Below are 24,772 nucleotides of genomic sequence, written 5' to 3' on the forward strand. Positions count from 1 at the left end.
TTGCATTTGTTTTAAATTTAAATGCCTGTGGTTGCAAGAGACAAGTCTCATCGGTTTGATTTGAAATACATCAGGTTTGGGCAGACAGAAATGTAATTTGCAGTATAATCGCAGAGATGATTTGGCTATAATTATCCTTTAGCCCTGGCAGTGAGTGTGTATTGTCTGAAGTTTAGCACACAGTTCTGGTGGTCAAGCATGTAGTATATGAAGGAAGCCTTGTTTCCTTACCCTTAGTGGTGCTAAGCTTTGGGTTATTTCAAAGAACCAAGTTTAAAATTAGCATGCAGCATTCATCTGTCTTACTTGTGCCCACTGGGTGTAATAACTATAGTACTGGGACAGATTCAGAAATGAACACTTAATATGAAATTGATAAATGATTTATTGGCAAAAGTTTTAAAATTATAGTGGATTAATATTATCTATCTATCTATCTATCTATCTATCTATCTATCTATCTATCTGTCTGTCTGTCTGTCTGTCTGTCTGTCTGTCTGTCTGTCTGTCTGTCTGTCTGTCTGTCTAATAAAATATATTTTTTAATCAAGGGGAGAGACGTTGGCTCATGTGGTTCAGCCAGGGCCTTATTTAAGGTATAAACACTATTGCCAGTTGGTGGTATCTACTTAGCACAAACCTACAGTTCAGTGTCACTTCAACATCAAGCAGAACATTTAGGGTATAAATGATGAAAGAAACGCCTGACACTAACTTGCCACAACACCCGTGGCCTTGATTGCATGATTTTTTGGAAGTCATAGAAAAGAAAGTTTTTAGGCTCATGATCATTTATTAGATATCAATCATTGTTCAACATTAAGAGTAACATTAGATTCTGTTCACATAAACTGAATTGGTTAAGCAACAGTCTTATTATAGCCATAATAAATCATAGTACTTGGATACTTAAGTACATTTGACAGCAAATACTTTCTACTTGAATCAATTGAAAGTTTCAAGAAAGCATTTTTACTGGAGTAATATTTGACCTACTGTATCTCTACTTTTACTCAAGTACATGCTTTGTGTACTTTGTCCACCACTGGTGATAACAGGGATGGAGGAGCTGATTAAGTTCTATATAAGACTTCCAAAAACCTTAATGACCAGCCAGGTGCGGGCAATAAGGCAATAGTGATTTAGGCAGGTTGGCTTGTTATTTTTTGGCAGAATGATAATTAAAGATTTTTTTTTAACCAAGAGGGGACCAAAGATGTTGCAAGTGTTTTTTGTTAGGGGCTTTTTGTTCATCTCAATTGCAAAACCTTTAAACAAATAAACCTTACATCAGACAGAAAATCTCTTTTTGTGGAATTCTTTAGTGTGAGAAACTACATAAGCAACATAAAAACTAAAAGCTTAAATTTTTCCTTAGTATTTGATCTGCATATTTCATGTTTAGGTATATTTTTTATGTGCGTTTAAAGGTAATGCTCCCTTCTGAAGGCACTTTAGATGGTGATCAGAATGAATGTCTGTTGTGTTTGATGTTGTGGGTTTAATGATTGCAAATTGTCTTCCCTCAGAGCTGGAGGATGCCCAGAGGCCTTGTCCTCCAGGCTGGTATAAATTTGCTGACATCTTTCTGAAGTGGGACTGCTGTGCACCCTGGATTATCTTCAAGAAATGGGTCCATTTTGTGGTGATGGATCCTTTTGTGGACCTGGGCATCACAATTTGCATTGTGCTTAATACACTTTTCATGGCTATGGAGCACTATCCGATGAGTCCTGAATTTGAACATGTGCTCAGTGTCGGCAACTTGGTAGGTATCTCCAAACTCCAAACCTTTTTATTGTCCAGAGTAATGTGTCTTGGACGATTCTCAGTCATCAAGGGGTGGTTATCTGGAAGATGAGTCAACTGGACATCTAGCTGATTGGATTGAAAAAAATTTTTGCTGGGGGGATTTGAGAGTCGGAATGGAGGTCTCAGGGGTAAGGGGAGTTGTTAGGATGTAACTACCCCTTTACGCTCTTTCCTTACTCTTATCTCTGGGGTAGTTTAATTCTAACAACTCCTCTTACTCCTGACACCTCCCTTTCCAATCTCACCTCCCCCTTGACACTTAATGATACTATCCAGGGAGGGCAGAATCTTTGACACTGGAGCATACAAATTTCCTAAGACTAAAGAAGCTGCTCAGATGATTAGTGAAACATTTCGATCCAACCAGATCGAAGTCCAGAAGTTGACATGACTCAACTTCTAGATCTCCAGAGTAATGTTCTGAAGAGGACTAAATCAAGCTCAATAACGAATCAGTAAAATTTGAGCACAATGTTTTACACTGTTGTAATCATCTTTTCTATGCAGGTGTTCACTGGGATTTTCACAGCTGAAATGGTGTTCAAACTCATTGCCATGGATCCATATTACTACTTCCAGGTGGGCTGGAACATATTTGACAGCATCATTGTCAGTCTTAGCCTGGTGGAGTTGGGCCTGGCCAATGTGCAGGGTCTGTCTGTCCTTAGGTCCTTCCGTTTGGTAAGCCTAACCAATAACTCTCTTATAGACCTATGATTTTAGACAAGATTGTGTTAAGTGTAAGGCTGCTTTCAAAAGATTTTTGAGATTAGATTCTAAATCGAGAAAAATTACTTAAATCAAGAGAAGCAATGTTGCTTGCATGACTCACATTTAAAATGGGACATTACATTGTGTACCGATGAATGTCCTGAAAATAGCTTGACATGTTAGAAGTTGATATTTTTAGTTATATTACAACATTGGAGAATTGGCAATGAAATGTTTTTTGGTTCAACATGTCATAAACCTCCTTATAATTACCAGCAACTCTGGTTTTTTTCAAAGCAGATAGATTTCGCTCAATAACAACTTGTTCTACTTCTCAGGACAAGTTGGCTGGCATCCATGTTCTTTATTCATCTGATTTGATTGTTGTTTGTGTTTTCATGCAACATCTATTCTACTTCTCTTCTTTTGTATTTACCTTCAAATCAAATCTTTATGAAACCTAATTTAAAAAGGTACTTAGGCAAAGTGAAAAACTATTTTGTTCACCACCCAGCTTGTTATGAGCTCTCAATTTAAAGTTGCATCGTTGATGGTATGGGAGTGCATTAGTGCCTGTGGAATTGGCAGCTAGAACATTTGGAAAGGCTCCATGAAATGCTGAATGGAAAATACAGGTTTTAGAGCAACAAATGCTTCCATAAAAAAAGTTCTATTTCAGAGAAGGCCAGATTGTGCAAGACAATGCTAACTGCATACTGCATCCACTCCAGGTGCTGTATTTCCATTTGAAACAGGGCTCTGTCGTGACTTTATTCAGACCTGTTTCAGCTATCAAATTCAAAACTACCTAATTTTCAAAATTATATATATTCTTAGTTTAAAAATTTAACATGTTTTTTTTTATTGCTATTTGTTAATAGAATATGAATTTTTTAGGTTTGTTGACAGTGTCCCAACTTTTTTTTAATTGGTGTTGTATATATAGTGATATAATAATAGCAAGAACCAATCTTGTAGATTTCATTACCATTATACATTAATGTACGTTGAAATAAAAAATGTCCATGTAAAAGAAAATTTTTGCTGACATAGTATTTTTTGTGTGTGTGTTTAATTGTGGTTGTGATTGTGTTGCGGAGATAGCTGCGAGTCTTCAAGCTGGCTAAATCCTGGCCCACCCTCAACATGCTGATCAAAATCATTGGTAACTCTGTGGGTGCTCTGGGGAACCTAACTCTGGTGCTGGCCATCATTGTCTTCATCTTCGCCGTTGTAGGCATGCAGCTCTTCGGCAAGAGCTACAAGGAGTGCGTGTGTAAGATCGCTGAGGACTGTGTGCTGCCTCGCTGGCACATGTACGACTTTTTCCATTCGTTCCTCATTGTCTTTCGCATCCTGTGTGGGGAGTGGATCGAAACCATGTGGGACTGCATGGAGGTAGCCGGAGAAAGCATGTGCCTTGTGGTGTTTCTCATGGTCATGGTCATAGGAAACCTGGTGGTAAGTATAACATTTGGAATGGAGATGTTAGTACAGGAGTGTTATGTGGTCAATTCAGGGAGAAGACACCTTTGCTTAGTTACACACTGTAGTCATCGCTTTCTTTTAAGTCTAAAAAGTAGAAATAATCAATATAATTAATAATCAATAATTAATAGTATGATGTTTCATGATAAAAAAAACTGTGACCCTTCTCACCAAAGGTAATTTCTTGGTACTGTTTGAATGTGGCTTTCAATCCAAGAATAATTTCAGAGATCTGATCCCTTGTGGGTTTAGAAAATGTATTCTGGGGCCCACTCTATAACAGGAATGGAAGTGTGGACTTCCCTGAGTGCCATGTATTTGGCTTAACAGCACACATTACTTCCTGTTTACCTTCATGAAGCTGAGAATAAAGTTGTTATATCCATGCATAATGATATACCAGGGCCGACGTCAAACTGGGAATTTAAATGTTACAGGTATAAAAATAAATGCTAGCATGGCAGTACTACACGCAGTAGTGAGTGGCTAGTGTGTCCTATTACTGATAGGTGTTGCACTTGGAGAGGGCCAGTCCAGACACAATTAAATAAGATGGCAGACAACAGTGTTAGTGCATGAATGGTACAGCATGCAGTGTTAAAGTTTGTGAACGACTGCATTAAACTCACGGATATCAACAGAAGACTTAGAACACAGTATGGTGATGAGACTGTCAGCCACAGTAAGACATTTGGATGGTGTAAACATTTCAAAGAAACGATGGACATAAGTCCATCAGGGACAATCCCGGTCATGGTGGTTCCCTGATGATGAAGTGAACCTTCAGTTGTTTTAGGATTTCTATGCCAAATCTTTCCTGGCATAATTGAAACGCTGGGATAAGTGTATAAATGTAGCAGGGGAGTATGTAAAAAAAAATGCAGTTTCCACTGTTCTTTTATTTTATAAACTCAAAAGTCCCAGATTGACTTGAATGCCCCTCGTATAGAAAGCACTGTAACTAGCTCATCTTTGGCATCAGCACTTTAACTCAGTGTACAGCAAAATAAAAAAAAAAAAGGTCCTTCTGTCACCCTGCATACAAAATCAGCTTTGTCATAAGAAAATTACAGTATAAGACGCTCAAATGGGTGAGCTGGGTGGCAACGAATGTCCATTCATAGTCACCAATGGAACTTCTAGTCACAATGGAGTTACCGTTGAGAAGGAAGTATTGCTTTTACACATGTAAAAACAGTGTGTATATTGTTTATTTGTTGAAATTGGGAGGTTTTGAGCCAAGTGAGTACTCTGGAAAACCCTGCGGGTGGGTGTAATCAGAAATAACTGTGGGAGCACAAGGGTGTGGTCAGTGAATTAAAGAATACGCATAGCTCTAGATTGAATTACATCTTAAAGCATGTGCAATAGGCAGCGTATTAGATTGCATTCAGACTTGCCCCATTAAAGCATATTCCTGTTTCATTATTTAGAGCATTCTAAACAGGCTTAATAGGTTTCTAGGGTTCTGGGGTAACTGCAAAAGTGTAAAAAACAGGGCATACAGATCAAACAGCAGCTAGGCATACTACAGAGAGGAAATTAAATGGCTTATCAACAAAAACATTGCCACTCAGCATGACAAAAACAAGCTTACGTGACCCATCGAGACGTACTCGGTTTTACACACGCCATTTCTCTACTCACGCTTCTATTTAAGACTTATGACCCGAGCCAGAAAACAGTGGCCCTATCCTTGGCTATGCACTTAGACCCGGCTCAAGTGAGCATTCTGGCACACAAGGAACAAACACAGACAGCTGAGAAGCACAGCAGAAGTGGCTGGAGGTCTTGATATGCTCTGGCTTCTCGTTCCACGCAAAACACATCAGTTTTATCTTCTTGGTTACAGGCCACAGACTGCGCAGTTCCAGCCCAGATACTGACGTGTAGATTGGTTGCTACAGTGGCATATTTAATGCTGTATTAATAGAGGAGGTTAAATTGTAACATTTGAAGTAAAATGTTAGCTGATCTACATGATTTTAAGGTTTGATATACTTTATCACCAATAGCTATTAATAGAGATAATTTTTGTGCATTGATGTGATATGTATTATACTATTATTACTACTACTAAGACAGAGAACAAGAAGAAGGAAAATAATAATAATCTTTATATAACATAATGTAATTAATAAACTAAATGTATGGGGTGTGTTCAAGTCAAACTGGGACTTTTGGGTTTATGACATAAAAAAAAAAATACAAAAAAGTGGAAACTGCATTATCCAAGCACTTAAATAATGCCTGGATAAATTCAGCATTGATTTGTCATTATGCCTGAACCATCCTAGGACAGCCTGCTTCACTTCGTCATCAGGAAACATCCAGGGGCGAGATCATCACTGACGGGCGTACGGGATTCTTTAAAATGTTTACACCATTCGAATGTCGAACTGCAAATGAGCAACTAATTGCCGGACTGTGCTCAAAGTTTTCTGTAAATAACCGCAAGTTTTTTCGCCTTTGTACACAATAAACTTCATCACCACGTGTATTCCGATGCACGCACTAACACTGTTGTCTGCCATCTTTAACGACTGGCCCGTGACATGTGTGCCGCCTATCAGTAATGGGACACACTAGCCACTTACTACTGCACGTAGTACTGTCATGCTAGCATGGATACATGTAACTTGACCAAACCTGTAACTAAAGTCCCGTTTTGACTTGACTATTGTTATGAAAATATAACAGGAAATTGTATAAAATTGCTTGTGCAGAAAAATCTGCTCAATTGAAAATAAAATGTTTCGGAACCAACTATCCAGTAACCTTATCAATTAACCCAGATATAGAATAACTTGAAACTGAAACTAGCTTCCCCAAAGAGATCCTGCAGACAAAATAATATTTACTGACCCCATGTCACAGGACAAAAGCCTGATCGCTGTTACCAACCACACAGTTATTATTGACAATAAATCAGCTTCCGTCATGCTAGTGACCCCATCCAAATATGTTCTAAAATGATTTTTACATTCTCAAGCTGAATCTAAACCGTTCATCCTTCACCTTTTTTTAGGTGTTGAACCTGTTCCTTGCCTTGCTGCTCAGCTCCTTCAGCGGTGACAACCTTTCAGCGAGCGATGAAGACGGCGAGATGAACAATCTCCAGATTGCCATCGGACGCATCACCAGAGGCATTGACTGGGTCAAATCCTTTGTTGTTGGTACTATAAGGCAGTTGCTGTGCAGGAAGCCTCCCGAGGGCGACACGGGAGGGACGGAATGCGAAGATACGGGCAAAAAAGAAAGCCTTTCGTTGAACAACCTCGACGAAGGAAAGATGGTGGATGGGCTTTCCAACTGTCTGGAAGCTATGACCTTGAACGTACCAATTGCCAAAGCTGAATCTGATGTTGAAGAAGGGGATTCAGGAGATTTCTCAGAAGAAGAAAGTGTGAACAAAAAGAAGGTGTCATTCATTTGACCAGATTTGTTCTTTAAAACACCAACAAGACTAAAATCTTTTTCCATATACAGGTAGTCCCCGAGTTACGATTGAGAAGCGTTCTGATGACCTCATCATAACTTGAAAATATCGTAAGTCGAGACATGGCCTAGCCTACCCAAGAGTGATCAGTATGGGGTTGTGTACTGTAATTTATTAACAATTTAAAAAATTACAGTACATAATTTAAAAACAGCAATTTACACTACCATAAACTATAAACTTCAATGTATATATTAAAAAGTTTGGAATAGATTTGTAACTCGCCAACAGATGGCAGCACTAGGCTGCACGCACATTCGCAAGGAGCACCGAACTTCATAAGTCAGTGTGCCAAAAGATGTTCTGTGTACATCGGGAGCTGTGCAGCTGGTGCTATACTGACCATTTGCATACCCTATCACCGATCTCTCCTCACACGTGAATTTCTCAACAGAAACAACATGTTCTCAATTCCGCACTCACCCTACTCTCTAGATTTGGCTCCTGTGGACTTGGCCCTCTTTGACACTAATGTGCAGGTCCTGCGTGAATTGCAGAAGGTGCTTGACACCTTCAAGGACATATTCCAAAAGAGGCAAGAATGCTGAGAGCACTGTATTGCTGTGCAAGAGACTATTTCGTAGGTGATAGTGTGTAAACCTAGATAAATAAAGTACTTTCTATTAAATAGAGCTAGTTTAAAAACATTTTGATAATACCTTATATATATATATATATATATATATATATATATATATATATATATATATATATATATATGTGGGTGCATGGACAAGCACCAGTTTATGAGTGGAGAGTGGAGCCAGTCACGCTCTGTTTCAGTGTAAAAAGGAGAGAGACAAGAGCTAATATTGGGCTTCGAAACACTGAAAAAGCAAAGACAAAATATGAGCTTTAACACCGAGACAACTAAACTTTGTCAACCACTGGTGAGAGTAAGGCATCTCACAAGGCAGGAGATGCAAACATGCTGGCAGCTTCCCAACGTATCGTACAAAAATTTTTATGTTGCACGAAAATGTTTAGATTTTTTTCAATTTTGTTGTATCACTATCGCCGTCGTAAGATTGAAAGATCGTAAGTGGACCATCGTAACTCAGGGAACACCTGTACTGGAATCAGTTATACTGATTTTTCTCTTTATTTTAAAATGATTCATTTTACATTTGTTTAAAAGTGTCAAAACGTGTAGTATTGACTTAGTTAATAGACTAAAAGTTAATAAAGATAAAAAGCAATAATTATTTAATTAAATGTAATTAATTACATTTTGGGATTCATAAATGTTAACCCAATAGCATTTTGATATAGTGAATTAAACCTTTATTAAACTTTTTTGTTGATTGGTTAAAATTATTTCTAATGTGAAGTAGATGACCAAAATTCTTTTTGCAATAACTCTATTCCACATAGCCTCTTTCTCTCTATAGGCTAAGGGTATTCTCAATGATGACGACTCTTCAGTGTGTAGCACAGTGGACTATGTACCTCCAGAACCCCCAGCTGAGCAAGAGGAGGAAGAGGAACCTGAGCCTGATGATCCAGAAGCCTGTTTTACTGAAAGTCTGTACCTTTGTTACATAACTCATTTTCTTCCTATTATATTTGATAGGACACTATTGACAATAAATCAATTATCACACAACCAAAGGCAAACATCATCATAGTTTTACCTCTGAAATTTCTTTGAAGGCTATTATTTTTACCCCTGTTCATCTTGTTCCATGTGATAGATTGCGTGAGGCGATTTCCATGTCTAAACGTAGACATCAGCCAGGGAAGGGGAAAGAGTTGGTGGAATCTGCGCAGGACTTGCTACACTATTGTGGAGCATGATTACTTTGAAACATTCATCATCTTTATGATTCTTCTCAGTAGTGGTGCCCTGGTATGTCGGAATCTTTAAAGCAATAAAAACTTTACTGAATTGCAACAGTATTTAATTTATTGTGAATGAACTTATAGCAATTCCATTAAAATAGATATTATTGGGATATAAAGAGGCGTGTAACACAGCTTTTGGATTTTAGGGGAATTTTAGTGTCTATGCACCAAAATTGTCCACAATTTGAGTTTAAGAGGACTTTGAGTTTAAGAGAAGCTTTGGGGCTCTATTTCAGAACTGTTCAGAATGAGAATAAAACCCCAAGTATCACTTTCACAGCTTTGGCCTTGTTTAAGTTCACGTTCACATACAAATTCTTTTAACTCTTCATGTTCAAGTTTACTGATTATCTCTTCATCATGGAACCTGTTAGTGGGTGGGATATATTTGACAGCAAGTAAACATTTTGCCCTTAAAAATAATGTGATAGAATCAGGGAAAATGGGCAAGCGTAAGGATTTGAGTGAGTATCAGATTTGGAGAGCATCTCTAAAACTGCAGCTTTTGTGGGGTGTTCCTGGTCTGCAGTGGTCAGTAGGTATCAAAAGTGGTCAAAGTAATGAACAGTGGTGACAGGGTCATGGGCGGCCGAGGTTAATTGTTGCACTTGGGGAGCGAATGCTTGCCTGTGTGGTCCAATCCAACAGATGAGCTCCTGTAGCTGAAATTGCTGAAAAATGTAATGCTGTTCATGTTCGATGAGACAGGACTGTTTTGATAGCAAAAGGGGGACCAAAACAATTTTAGGCAGCTGGTGGTATATTTTTATGGAGTACAGCAGATGCTTGTAATCACAAAATTTCCAGGTGACCAAGCAATAGCAGTAAAGCCTGGACATTTCAATCCAATGGAGCTAGACCAGGAGCCTAGTACCACCAGCCAAATGAACCACACTGGTTCTTGTTCTGCTGACAGCAGAGGAGGGGATGATACCTCCTTCAGATACCACGCAAAGACAAGAATGTGGCAGACCCCATTTAGTCTCAGTGAGGAGTCACAGAACCTACACAGTCTCTGAACCAATCTACACAAATGACTAACACTTGATGAGAAAGGAAGTGGTAGCAGAGTGGTTAAGACCTTTGCCTTCTACTCTGCAGGATATGAGTTCAAATCTGATTCTTGCCATTGCCTAAGGGCCTAAGCCCTCAAATGCTCGGATGATGTAACTGCCGAATGATCCAAATAAGGAACACAAGCTTGTTAGTAGAGGCCATCTTCATGGGTGTCATTTATTGGATGATAACAGGAAATCTTCTAGGCAGCAGCAGCTTCTAGATGCTCACCATCTAGGGTCAACCTGCTTCTATAGCTTCAAATTGTGGTTTGTTGCAATGCTTGACTAGGGAGGAGTCTTCCTCAGTTTTTTTTTAGCCCCAGAGTAAATCCTAATATGTGTGTGTGGGATGTAAGATTCAAAAACAGACAGATTTTGACAGAGTTTGAGGAATCCCGTTTGCATTATTTTGCAGATGGTCTTTTGAGATACTCTTTTCATAGACTAGAAAAAGAAAACAAAAATGGAGTCTTTAGGGTTTGCATGGCCTTTTGCCTCATAGAAAATTCAAGTTTACACTCTTTAGGCTCTTCAAGGTCTGCTTAGCACCCCTTATTAAAGGTATGTAGAAATCTTGTGTAGGGTACTGAAAAGGCTAGAAACATGCCTGATTACTTTTAATCCTTATTGTATATTGTACATAATTTTTTATTACTTTTTTTTTCAGGCATTTGAGGACATATACATTGAGCGCCGCCGGGTAATAAAAATCATCTTGGAGTATGCAGACAAAGTCTTCACGTACATTTTCGTAATAGAGATGGTCCTGAAATGGGTCGCATATGGCTTCAAGACTTACTTCACCAATGCCTGGTGTTGGCTGGACTTCTTAATCGTTGATGTACAATTTATCGTTTTATTTATATTTTTCTATTACAGATTTTTCTATTATAGATATTTCTATGGTGTAATAAATAATGATGGCTCAACAGATTTCTTGTTCCATTCTTTCAGGTGTCACTGATCAGTTTCACGGCAAATCTAATGGGCTATTCCGAGCTGGGACCGATCAAATCTCTCCGCACTCTTAGGGCACTTCGACCTTTACGTGCCCTGTCCAGATTTGAAGGAATGAGGGTGAGGATGTCTTTTGGAAATCTTCCAATGTACACTATGTGTCATTGTTTGTATGCAGTAACACCACCTGCTTATCGTGCTTGCCTTTACAGGTTGTTGTGAATGCGTTGGTGGGTGCCATTCCTTCCATCATGAACGTGCTTCTGGTCTGTCTGATATTCTGGCTGATCTTCAGTATTATGGGTGTCAACCTGTTTGCTGGCAAATTTTATCGCTGCATTAACACCACCACAGATGAGCTTTTCCCCATAGAGCAAGTGAACAACAAGAGTGACTGCCTAGCATTAATGTATACCAACGAATCGCGCTGGGTCAACGTCAAGGTCAACTATGACAACGTGGGCTTCGGTTACCTTTCTCTGCTACAAGTGGTGAGCGCAAGTTTATTAAATTTTTTTGTCCAGATAATTCGATTTAGCAAAAAAATGCATTATGCAATAGATGTAAATCTAAATATAGACATGCATATCAATTAGGGGTGTAACGGGACACAAAATTCAGAACATAAAATTTTTATGTTTATTATTAGCGCAGTTTATTATTACTATCAACATTTGTGAACATCAAAATAAAATAATTTTTTATAATATCTTATAAAACTAAAATATATATCAAAATAAAATTGTCTAAATCAAATCAATGCAATATACGTTTTATTATGTTGATTAAAATAAGTAATTGATTAAAATGCCACACATTAAATTGATCAAATAAAAAAAATTAATTTTTTTTTTTTACATTTGTTAGACCCGATTTGGGTAATACAGATGTAAATGTGTGTGTGTGTGTGTGTGTGTGTGTGTGTGTGTGTGTGTGTGTGTGTGTCTGTGGGTGTGTTTGTGTGTGTGGGTGTGTTTGACATTTAATATTTAATTGATTTAAGATATGTTCTACTTAGCTTTTCTACTTATTTCAGCATACTTTAACAAATGTGTTCATTTCTATACATCATTCAATTGTTTACTTGCAGAATTGTCAGGATCTTCTTTTTTAGAAGAATCTTTTTAAGCTGTACATAAAGTGTAAAAGAATCCATATCACTAGACTGTTGTTTTCAAGTTTATTATAATAATATAAAAATAAAACAGCAAAACTTTTCACGAATAGATGTACCATTATACCCCTAATATTAATATTCATTTTGTTGCATGAATCTATTTTTATTTCTTGTTCAATAATAAACATATATTTTTTTAATTTTGCAATATAACATTAATGTCCTGTCTTTATTTCCTTGCATCAATGGGCACATGGTAATTTTCACATGCATTTTCCAATTCTTAGTGTGTAATCATTTTTTTTTATAGTCAAATACTGAAAAAACACTTTTATGTTCATAGGCTACATTTAAAGGCTGGATGGACATTATGTATGCTGCAGTAGATTCCAGAGAGGTGACCTATTTGTCTAATTTATAGCTTCTTTCGTATAACCCTATGCTATACACTCTGGCCCAAATGTATTAATAGTGTCTCTATTGACTATGCAGGTGGGAGAACAGCCATCGTACGAGATCAACTTGTACATGTATCTATATTTTGTCATCTTCATCATCTTCGGCTCCTTCTTCACCCTCAACCTCTTCATTGGCGTCATCATTGACAACTTCAATCAGCAAAAGCAAAAGATGAGCACCATTTCTTTTATCATTTTTATAGGGTTGCTTTACTACAACCATGTTCCATGTGAAAAAATAAATAAAATAATCTTATATTAACACATTAAATTATAAGCAATACAATAATAAAGTCATAATATTTTGAGAATATTTTGGTCAACTCCTATTGGTTCGATTTGATATATATTTATTTGACATATCCTCTTTGAATAGTACGCAGATTAAACTATCAATATACTTGGAGTGAACCACTGGTCGCCATTCAGACTGTACAAAAAGCAATTTCCTCAATGTCCATCAAATTTTTTTCTTCCAAAGTTTTCTATATAACTCTTGCATTGTCCTTTTAATAATTATAACTCCGTGATGATGTGCCAAAAGACAAAGAATTTCCTTATTGCTTGATAAATCCAAAATACTCCACATCCATTTTACGCAAAAGTTTCTCGCAATTCACTGATTTTTTCCTCAAAATATTACCACTTATTCTTAAAATATTTTGACTCCATCCTTGTATTGATATGACTTTATTTTCATAAGTTTTACTTTTTTTAAAAATATTATCACTGTAGTCAAACTAAAAAAGTTAGACTTTTTATACACTATAATCTCATATTGCTATGACTTTATTCTCATATTTTGACTTTATTTATCTTTTATTTATTTATTTTTTTAACATGGCACTAAAACGCTGTCATACTTTACCGTAGGTCAAAAGAATAATTGTGTATTTGTTATTTATTCTATACTTTGGTGGGGAAGATCTCTTTATGACTGAGGAGCAGAAAAAGTACTACAATGCGATGAAGAAACTGGGTTCCAAGAAGCCTGCCAAACCCATACCTCGCCCTGCGGTATGCAGAACACGAACAAACAAAACACTGTTGACTGTTTAAGACTTTTTAAACGACTCTAATTCGGATATAGACTGAATGTTTTCTGTTTTTTCTATTTTTGACAATGTTCCATTATGTTCGTTATCTTCAGAATATGATCCAGGGCCTGGTGTTTGACTTCATCTCTCAGCAGTTCTTCGACATCTTCATCATGGTACTCATTTGCCTTAACATGGTTACCATGATGGTTGAGACAGATGACCAAAGCACTGAGAAAGAAAATGTTCTCTACCTGATCAACCTCGTTTTCATTATTGTCTTCACTGGGGAGTGCGTTCTCAAAATGTTCGCTCTGAGACAGTACTTCTTCACAGTGGGATGGAACGTTTTTGATTTCATTGTTGTCATCCTTTCGGTTGCTGGTAGGTTCTGAGCAATTGAATTAAATTGAAATCAGTTTTTGTTTACTCTAGTGCATACAATCCTGGTCTGACATGTGGTCTGAATTCTTGCCTGGATAATTTAATATTGTTTACCCACTGATTCAAAGTTGTGCATTGCCCGGTAGCCTGAAATGCACACTGCTATTCCAATTGCTGCTGAGATACTTCAGATTTGTTCTTAAACTGTTTTTGTTTGTTTTCCCAAAGGACTGATGCTGTCAGACATAATCGAAAAGTACTTTGTGTCTCCCACCCTGTTCCGTGTGATTCGCTTGGCTAGAATTGGCCGGGTGCTGCGTCTTATCAAAGGGGCAAAGGGCATCAGGACGCTTTTATTCGCTTTAATGATGTCACTTCCTGCCCTGTTCAACATTGGCCTGCTTCTCTTCCTTATCATGTTCATCTTCTCCATCTTTGGCATGTCTAACTTTGCCTACGTGAAAAAGGAAGCTGGTGTGGATGACATTTTTAACTTTGAGACATTTGGGAATAGCATCCTTTGCCTATTTGAGATCACGACTTCAGCAGGTTGGGATGGGCTACTGCTGCCCATTTTAAACAGCGGCCCTCCTGACTGTGACCCTGACATTGAAAACCCGGGAACAAGTGTGAGGGGCAACTGTGGCAACCCAGGCATGGGCATAATGTTCTTCTGCAGTTACATTATCATGTCTTTTTTAGTGGTGGTGAACATGTATATTGCCATCATCTTAGAGAACTTCAATGTTGCCCAGGAGGAGAGCAGTGACCTGTTATGTGAGGATGACTTCGAGATGTTTAATGAGACTTGGGAGAGGTTTGACACGGAAGGCACCCAATTTTTGGACTACAACCACGTTTTTGACTTCGTTGATGCACTGCAAGCACCTTTGCGTATCCATAAACCTAACAAACTCATCCTGATCAACATGGACCTGCCGATCGTAATAGGAGACAAAATCCACTGTCTGGATATCATGCTGGCCGTCACCCAACATGTGCTCGGAGACACTATCGAAATGGCAGCCATGAGGGAGAGCATGGAGGCAAAATTCAAGATGAACAACCCAGGTCCTAAATCCTTTGAACCCATCATCACCACCCTGAGAAGAAAGGAGGAGGAGCGGGCAGCCATTGTGATTCAAAATTCATATCGCAGACATCTCCTGAAACGCTGTATCCACCATGCCTCATTCATACAACGCTCCAAGAAAAGAAAAGTGAGGCGACAGGAGGAGGAGGAACCTTCAGAGAAAGAAGGGCTAATAGCTCGCAAGATGAATGCTCTCTATGGTAGCAACGCAGACCTGGCAATGGCTCTGGAGCTTAGGTCTAGGCCTTTGCCAGCAAAACCTTTTTCCTCCAGTTTTAAAGTTCCAGGAACCCACCAATGGACCCAAGGTCGACAGAGAATCGTGCCGGTAGAAGTCGTACATGATATAGTTCTCCGTTCTGCACCCACATCTCTGCGGAAATCTTCGAGTGTAGAAGCCAAAGAATCAATAATATAATCTATTTTTGTTTTTTGTTTTTCAATGCAGAGAATGATGTGTTAAACGAGTGTCACCTGCACACAAAGAAACCATAACGATGCTCTAAAACACACATCCCTTTTTATAGAGTTAATAAAGTGATATTTTGTTGGAGTTCTCTCTTTATCACACTGAATTTTATTTCCACATCTGCTTTGGAGCAACCTGTTCCTTGCAAACTGTAGGACAGCCAGACTACTACTACAGACTGCTTTACCCATACTCAGTGTCTTGTGCATTTAAGTGCACTGTTAGAACTCATTCACTTCCTGGTATTACCTTATCTTGAAAACATGTCCTCACACTTCACCCTAGAGCTGCTGCGACTTGTCCCTGATTTGTGTTGGGGCCCCAGTTTCCTTTTGCACTATTTTTAGACACCCCCCCACCCCGTTTACAGCAAGGAGATAGAACGAGTAGAAGCGGCGCTGATCAATTACATGGGAGGTATACTGTCACTGTCACATTGTGCACTTAGTGCAACTGCATAAGGCATACATAACCAGTACAGTACATGTTTCCCGTAGTCTCCAAAAACACTCGTTTCAAATGAATTAGGGCTGTTATTACAGTAGGTGGTGACCTAGAAAACTGGTGCAAAAGGGTGTGGTTGGAATGAATACATTATCAAAAGGTGTGGCTGTGATATTTACTCAAATAAGCTAATTCATTTCAGCACAATTATGCTGTCATAGTGCATTTATTTTTATCTTACCATGCTCTTTTGTACGTGTTTGCACACGTTTGCAGAATCTTCTCTCAATATGTTTCTGTTTGTAATTAGACAAAATTATTTAATAGGATATTAATAGGATATTAGAAGTTCGAAGTTAGGTAATCTTATGAAAGAGTTCTATTTTGCAAGGACTGCTTGAACTCAGGAAAGTGTCATTTTGCATGAACATCATATATTATTTTTTGCAATATAAAACACTCATATAGCAATAGTATACTGTAGTGAGCTAGGGACTGGGAGGATCGAGAAATTATTAAATATATTTATATAAGATAATAAAGCGCTTAGACATTTTACACAAATGTCACACACTTATTACATTTATAGATTTAATATATTAGTTCAAATAGTATAATAGATTCAGTTCAATCGTTCCTCATTACACAGAACCCTCCTTTTTATGTATGCTTAATGAAGTTGTGCAACGACGTGCACTTTGTGACCAAATGTATTTAAAAACAACTTTTTTTTAAACATGAAATTAGTGTTTTTGTAAATACATTTCGAGACATGCTTATTACAATAAAGTGGCTGAAAAGTAAAGAAAATACACTGAGGCATCCTTAAAAGGGTTTTTCTCAAACCAAGTGTCTTTAAGGAAAATGTAAGAAAAGAATTTAACGTCGTTATATAGGAGTTAGGTTTAGATCAATCAAACGTATACAGTATAGTTTTTTTTTACTTGTTCAGAGCAGCACTGAGGAGTTACTTTTAATTAACTGTTTTATGCAATTTTAGAATGTTTACAGTGTTTATTGTATTGTTTTTCTGCTTTAAATTTAGCAATTTGATATTTAAGATCTATGCATTAGTTGATCCCCAGCCTGCAGTTTATGTTGAATAAATCTTAATCCATAGTTATTGCTAGTTAAATGAATTAATAATCCTGGCAAAATATTTAAATATATTAACAGTGCGAAAGAGTTTGTGTGTATAACTTGTATTTATTATGTAACGCATCAGCGTAACTTCACGTTTATGGAAGCTGAACCATAAGTCTTAACCTGATTATTATTGTCTTACTCCTGAAAATGTGCAAATGAATACATGAAGCACTTTTGTTTGATCTTTTATATATATATATATATATATATATATATATATATATATATATATATATATATATATATATATATATATATATGTATGTATGTGTGTGTGTGTGTGTGTGTGTGTGTGTGTGTGTGTGTGTGTGTGTGTGTGTGTATATGTATATAAAAAAATTATTATTATTATTATTATTATTTTTTGGAAACACTTGTAAAACTAATTTTGGAATTGTTTACAATTTGCACGAAGAGAAATGTATGTGCTTGAGTCTTGCATTGCCTGTAAATACATCACGTAGATGCTGTTTTACCCTTTTCCTTGATTTATATCATTAAAATTCTTTTAAATAAAATCAAAATCATTTTTGTGATTTATCCTTTATAAAAATGTACAGCTTACATTAAACTTCCTGTTTAAGAAATTATTTAATCTGCTTCACTACCTTGTGAAATATATAATTTTTCAAGACAGTATATACATACTCAGAAACCTAATTGAAACACTCAAGGCCTGCTTTGGGTATTTCCTGGGTCTGACCTTGCCTCCTGAAATTGGTTTACATCTTATATTTTTTACAATGGACATTGTCTCAAAGCAGCCTTACAGACATAAAGTAGTTATAAACTTGTAAAAAGAGTGTAAAATTGCTGCAGGGAAAAACTCCCTGAGAAACCTCCCTGAGGTTTCTTTTTCACGAAGAAACCTTGAATCCTCATCTTCAACACCGGGATCACTACAGCAGATTATCCATATTCCCATTAGGGGTCACTACAGCAGATTATCCATATTCATGATCCACATGTTCAATTTGGCACATGTTTTAAACTGGATGCCCTTCCTAACACAACCCTCCCCATTTATCCAGGCTTGGTGGGACCAGCACTAAGAGTGCACTGGCTTGTGCAACCGTAACGGCTGGGGTTGGTTCCCTGACTGGGGATCGAACCCAGGCCGCAGCAGTGAGAGCACCGCATCCTAACCACTAGACCACCAGGGAACCTACATATAGATATATTTATTTATTTAAAGCAGACAGATGATATGAAACAGAACAAAGTTTCTGCCTTTTACATATGAAATACATCTTCATTTCCATGTGCACTAGTGGGAATCTATATAACTCAGAAAATGCGATGCTTTGACTTGTTTTAAAAGGCATAAATATAACAATACATTTGTAAGAACACTATAAATGTGTCCCATGTAAATTTAATTAGAACACTATATAGGCTCTAGAAGCTATATCCTATGAGGTCTATAAGGGGATAAAAAGATTTTAAGATTCATTTCTTGAAATATGTCTTAATACTTTGCCAAAATCCAAACCCAACAAGTGATCCTTCTGCCACATGAAAGCTAAAACATTAAATGTAATTATATATAGTGTAAAAGAGTGTGTTTTATTTTAGGTGTAAGATTGTAATCTTGCATATTTTCTCAATAACCCAATTGTTGTATCTGGGGCAGAGTAGTATGATTAGAGCTTATGTTCCAAAAGGAAGGTATGTAAATATTGTGGTTTATTAATTTGACTATTGCTGGTTCTATTTATAAACCGTGACATATAAATTGTGGCTGGATTGTAAGTAAACCGCTACTCGAAAAAGCATCAGAGGTGGAAAGAGTAATAAAATATTCTATTCAAGTAAATGTTCTGTTACTTTAATTAAATTTTACTTTAGTACAAGTGAAGTTACTGGTCTAACAATCTACTCAAGTAAAAGTAAACAGTAATTCATTTAATATTTACTTAGAGTAAAATTTGCCAAATTGGGGATTCTACTGTAGTTTAAAAAAGTACAAGGGGATTTGAATCTCAAACAAGATGTTTTAATTTGAAGGAACACCTTTAAAAATTAACAATAAAATAAATTAAATGAAATAAAAACACTACAGTCTCTAATGTGAGTTATGCACTTTCACAGCAAAAACATTCTGTTATGATGTTATTTATAATACTGAGAGAAGTCGTCACTAGGTTACGTATGTACAGCTGCTCTGACTTCCTCCATGGACTCTTCCTGTGGAGGTATGTGTCCAGTGCTTGCACAGTCCTGCGCGGGGCCAACCCTGCGGCAAACTGTTCCTGTAGGAACTCCAGAACTGAACCAACCGAGCAGTTGACTGGGTCCAGCTGGTGGTGCTCACACAACATAGTGAACAGATGCCATTTAGCAGCATACAACCTCCTTGTGGAGGGAGCTCTGGAATAGAGAATAAACTTAACTACCTCAGTAGAGAGACCAGCCGCTAGAAACTGTGCCCCCTCAAGGGCCACAGCCACAGCGTCCAAAACTCTGGGCGGGGGTGAACCAGAGTTTCCCCTGCCTGTGAGAGGAGATTCCTTCTGTGAGAAATTTCCCAAGGAGGTCCCTCAAGGAGGGACAGCAGGTCCTCAAACCAAGGTCTGCCCGGCCACCGAGGTTCCACCAGGAGGAGACGAGCTCCCTCCAGAACTCCCGGGAACAGCGCGATAGGGGGTAAGGCGTACAGATGTAGCCTCGGCCATGTCTGCACCATGGTGACCAGCCCCAGCGGGGTTGGGTGAGAAAGAGAAAACCAGAAGGGACAGTGTAAAGTCTCCTGAGTCACAAACAGATCCACCTGGGCTCTGTAAAATCTCTGCCATATCTGCTCCACCACCTCGGGGTGGAGCCTCCATTCCCTGGGCTTCGAAAGAGCATCTGCTCTCCAGTTTAACCAGCCCAGGATGTAAACTGCTCTTAATGAGAGGAGTTTTCCCTGGACCATAGGAGGATCTGCCACGCCAGCCTGTACAGTGGGGAGACCGGAGACCCCCCTGGCGGTTAATGTAGGAGACTACTGACATGTTGTCCGTACGGAATAACACGTGGCGACTTCCCAGGTCTTGGTGGAAGTGTCCCTGTACCAAGAACATGGCCATCATCTCCAGGCAGTTTATGTGCCAGAAAAGATGTGACTTGTCCCACCGACCTTGGGCAGAGTGGCCACTCATGACCGCTCCCCACCCTGTGAGGGATGCATCTGTCGTTAGCGTCATGCGACGAAAAGGCGTTCCCAGGACAAACAGGGCCTTGAGACAGGAGGGTAGGTTCTCTCTATACTTCTAAGGTCCGCAGGGTTTGCCGCGAGACCTTGATGGTCTGGAACGGATTGCCCTTTCGGGAGAACCCTCTGTCTCTGAGCCACCATTGGAGGGGTCTCAAATGGAGGAGGCCAAGTGGGAACACACTGGCCACTGCTGCCATGAGACCGAGCAGCCTCTGGAACTGCTAGGAGACAATTGTGCCTGCAACAAGGCCGAGTCCCACACAATGCCCAAGAAGGTAGATAGACTACTTAGTACTGGAGAAAGCACACACTTCTTTGTAATTGCAACCAATCATCGATACAGTTTAGAAGGCGGATGCCCTGCAGTCATAGTGGGGCTAAAGTCGCATTCATAGATAGATAGATAGAACTTTATTGTCATTGCATTGTGCAGGAACACAGCAACGAAATGCAGTTTGGCATCTACCAATCTGCATTTAGCAGGAAAACACTGTCCTCGTCAGGAATCTCTGACAGGGAGAGCCACATATGCGTTTTTGTGGCCACTAAGGCTGACATAGAGCAAACGACGACCCGCGCCGTTTCCTTGGTTCCTTGGTGCCGCGGGACGCAGGAAACGCTCATCCAGCTTACTGGGAACGCGTTGCTTCCGCTTCTCATCAGGCCAAGCTATCTCTAGATTAGCGACGGCCCGTGTCACTACCTCCAGGAGCTCCTTAAGCAGCACAGGCTGTGAGAAGTCCTTGGGCCCTCCTCGGCCCCTCCTCGGAGGAAGAGATTCGGAGCTCCATGTCACACGCACCAAAAGAAAGGTACGCCTCAGCGAGAGCTTTCCCTGGGGAACGGGAGCTCGGCCTGGCAGGGGAGACTGGAGAGGACTCATCCGAGGCCTGCGAGCCCCACAACCTTCGGCGCCGCTTCACCTTGGCAAGAGCGGGACCTGAGCCGCGAGGGAGATCACTTTACTCGAAGAGTGATCGCCGAGAGATAGAGTGATCGCACAGACAATAGTCTCTCTCAAGAGCCGACTGAGCATGTTCCACTCCGAAACAAACTACACACAGCTCATGCATGTCTCCTCCCATAATAAAACAGGGGCAAGGAGGGACACACATGCGGAAGGTTGTTTTAGCCATGTTGCACAGAATCACACACAAAGCTGATGTCGCTCCCATCGCGCTCCCATTTTGTAGCTTCCCGGCTTCCTGCGCAACGTCACAACTGCCTATTGGCCAGATTTTACACATGATTCAGAGCATGAACAATGCGGTTGCGTTCCCAAAACGGTTTGATACAGCTCAAGTTCTTGAAAGGGATCGCAAATGCAGAATTAGAAATCAGACAGTACGCACATGCATTATACAACTCTGTCAAAACACTTTGATTGGACACTGCATTCTCATCAACATTGTGTGATTGGTTATACAGTAATGCTCTAATCCAATGCAGCAGATCTACTCTAAAATATGGCACCTAAATCATGACACTGGTACTAGAGCTAGCTTTATTGTGCAGTGAAAATTTTTCCCCAAGTACCCATTCATTACCATCCCTTGTGCTAACCAACATTGCCAAACACTGATGCAACACATCAGTACAACATTTATGTAAACTAAAGGTAGAAGTATTATTAACTTACCTCAACTTGCTTGCACAGGTTTGCTGTCGGGTCTTTATAAACTGTCAGTTTAATCGCTTACATTGCATAATATAGCTGTTGCCTTACTTGCACTTGAAGTCAAAGTGGTTGCTTAAATAGCATTTTTGTTGCTTTTGGTTTGTTCTCCGTCTATTAGTCAATCAGTACAGAAGTTACGAGGGCACATTGTTTCCCCCTTGCACTATTTTTATTTAAAATATTCAATAATGGACATGATTTAAAATTTAGCTTAGTATAATACTTCAAACAAAACATACGTAAGTAAAAGTAAAATGACATATTTTAAGATAGTAGAAAATACCACAAAAACGACTCCATTACAGTAAATGTAATTCTACTTTCCCCCTCTGTTCACCATGGTGTATCACTTCCACTTTGCTGAACCTTTACCTTCTACCGTCTCACACCTACCTACACAAACTGTATCTATTTTGGTACATCCAAGCAAGCAATGGAAATAAAATCATTCCTCCTCCGCTCATGAACTACATAAACCCTGCTGATTAATGTGAGAACACAGCAGCATGCAGATGTTTTCATTGCCGGCAGATAAACTTTACTGGCCTCTTCCTGTACTCTACAGAGCAGTGTTAACTCACAAGTCACGGATCCTTTGTATGCAATGCAGTTTATATTTGGGTAGTTGTAAAGAGGTCAGTTATTCACTTTATTGTACATAATGCATAATTCTTTAATGTAGAATTACATAACAGCATACTTCGACATTAAAAAAAATATCAATGGAAAAAGTTTCCATTACACTCTTAGAAAAAATTATTCCTTGCTTATATGTTCCATGTAAAAACAAACAAAAAAAGATATATTATATTATTTTACATATACCATTAAGCTAGAAGTTTACCTTTCAATTTTTCTTGTATGAAGTAACAGACTGAAATGGCAAACTGGAATACAAACCACCATTTGGTTAGATTTGTCATAAAGTTATTTTGGAACAGCACAAAACTCATATGTACAAATGTATGAGCATTATTTAACAGAATAAGTTGACGTAGCTCAAATCCTAGAAATCAAGCAAAGCAGTAGATTAAAAATCATTACATAACTATAAGAAAATGTGTCTACAATGTTCTATGTTTAGTTTAAGCATAACTGCTTGCTACAATTTTTCAACAGGAAATGTATTGAACTACAATACGTATTAAATATATTATATATTATAACTTTTATTAATAAATGTTTATGAGCAAACGGTTTATAAACAAGGCTGCCACATAATTGCTAGGGTGAAAAGACTGGTGTGAATATTCCTTTAATTAAATCTTTTGGTTTTTTTCCTACACAACAGTCTTAGAATTTAATGAAGAAAAAACACCCAGTGAGCTGCTATTCTGCTGACAGAACTTTCTTGTTAATATAAGAGGTTGAAATTGATAGTAAGGTAACCACAGGTCAGATAACCACTCTATAGCTTATAGCATTTAAGTGTGCTCAGGGTCCCAGCAGTGGCAGTTTGTCAGTGCTGGGATTTAAACTCACAACCTTCTGATCAGCAGTCAAACATCTTGAACACTAGGCTACCACTTCTCCAGTTGTATAAGATGTCGAAGCTTGATGCAGATGGGCTTCACAACAACATAAGACCATATCAGGATCTACTTCTGGAATGTTTTCTTGGTACACTTGTAGCCTATTAACATCAAATCTGGTTAGAATGTCACAGTCAATTCAATTCAGTTCAGTTCAGTTCAGTTCAGTTCAGTTCAGTTTGTTTCCTATAGTGCTTTTAACAAAGCACCCAAAGCAGCTTTACAGAGAAAAAACAGGTTATAAAATATGAATTTACCTGTTAATGCTCTTATAAGTTTATCCTTAATAAGCAAGCCATAGGCTACTGTGTCAAGCAAAAACTCCCTGAGATGGTCTGAGGAAGAAACCTTGAGAAGATCCAGACTCAAAGGGAACCGGTCGTCATCTAGGAGGCAACGACCATCCATTCAAAATACAGTAGTTCCATCATTGGTCAGTGATTGGTCCTTAAATGCAGAACTGTTCATGCAAGTTGCATTCCTATGGGATTGTAGCAGACTGGTGATATTAATTACAATCCACTACACAAATCGATTACAAAGACAAGTTCATTGGTCAACCACAGTCTAAATGATAAACATTTTGAAGATGACATTTTTTTATGACCAGGTATACGCAAACTTTTACCAATATAGTGTATCAGTAGCACTTTTTCCCTATTTCACTAATTAAGCTTCAACAACTATGCTTCGTAATTGTTGCATCTCTAGTTCTCCCAGAGAGTGTCTTAATGCATTATTTGTGCTTTTTTTCCCCAACATGTAAGACAATTTAATTGAGGAACAATCTTTGAAAAAAAAAGGAATTAACCTCACTAGCTTTTTTACATAATATTCTTCATTTG

At 38.5% G+C, this 24,772-nt stretch overlaps 1 protein-coding gene across 1 annotated transcript in view; it reads left to right on the forward strand.

Moving 5' to 3' along the window:
- scn4aa (sodium channel, voltage-gated, type IV, alpha, a) overlaps window positions 1-17,636 on the forward strand; it is a 29,805-nt gene extending 12,169 nt beyond the window's left edge. The window contains exons 12-25 of the mRNA XM_046854312.1: window positions 1,530-1,768; window positions 2,320-2,493; window positions 3,628-3,984; window positions 7,040-7,432; window positions 8,902-9,034; window positions 9,205-9,359; window positions 11,081-11,254; window positions 11,368-11,490; window positions 11,583-11,861; window positions 12,831-12,884; window positions 12,980-13,117; window positions 13,858-13,962; window positions 14,096-14,366; window positions 14,595-17,636. Coding sequence (XP_046710268.1) covers window positions 1,530-1,768; window positions 2,320-2,493; window positions 3,628-3,984; window positions 7,040-7,432; window positions 8,902-9,034; window positions 9,205-9,359; window positions 11,081-11,254; window positions 11,368-11,490; window positions 11,583-11,861; window positions 12,831-12,884; window positions 12,980-13,117; window positions 13,858-13,962; window positions 14,096-14,366; window positions 14,595-15,877 — 3,878 coding nt within the window. The 3' untranslated portion in view covers window positions 15,878-17,636. The remainder of the gene's footprint in view (window positions 1-1,529; window positions 1,769-2,319; window positions 2,494-3,627; window positions 3,985-7,039; window positions 7,433-8,901; window positions 9,035-9,204; window positions 9,360-11,080; window positions 11,255-11,367; window positions 11,491-11,582; window positions 11,862-12,830; window positions 12,885-12,979; window positions 13,118-13,857; window positions 13,963-14,095; window positions 14,367-14,594) is intronic.
- The last annotated feature ends 7,136 nt before the right edge of the window (window positions 17,637-24,772 follow it).

Source organism: Silurus meridionalis, chromosome 7, assembly GCF_014805685.1.
Source record: "Silurus meridionalis isolate SWU-2019-XX chromosome 7, ASM1480568v1, whole genome shotgun sequence".
In the NCBI taxonomy this organism is placed as follows: Eukaryota; Metazoa; Chordata; class Actinopteri; order Siluriformes; family Siluridae; genus Silurus; species Silurus meridionalis.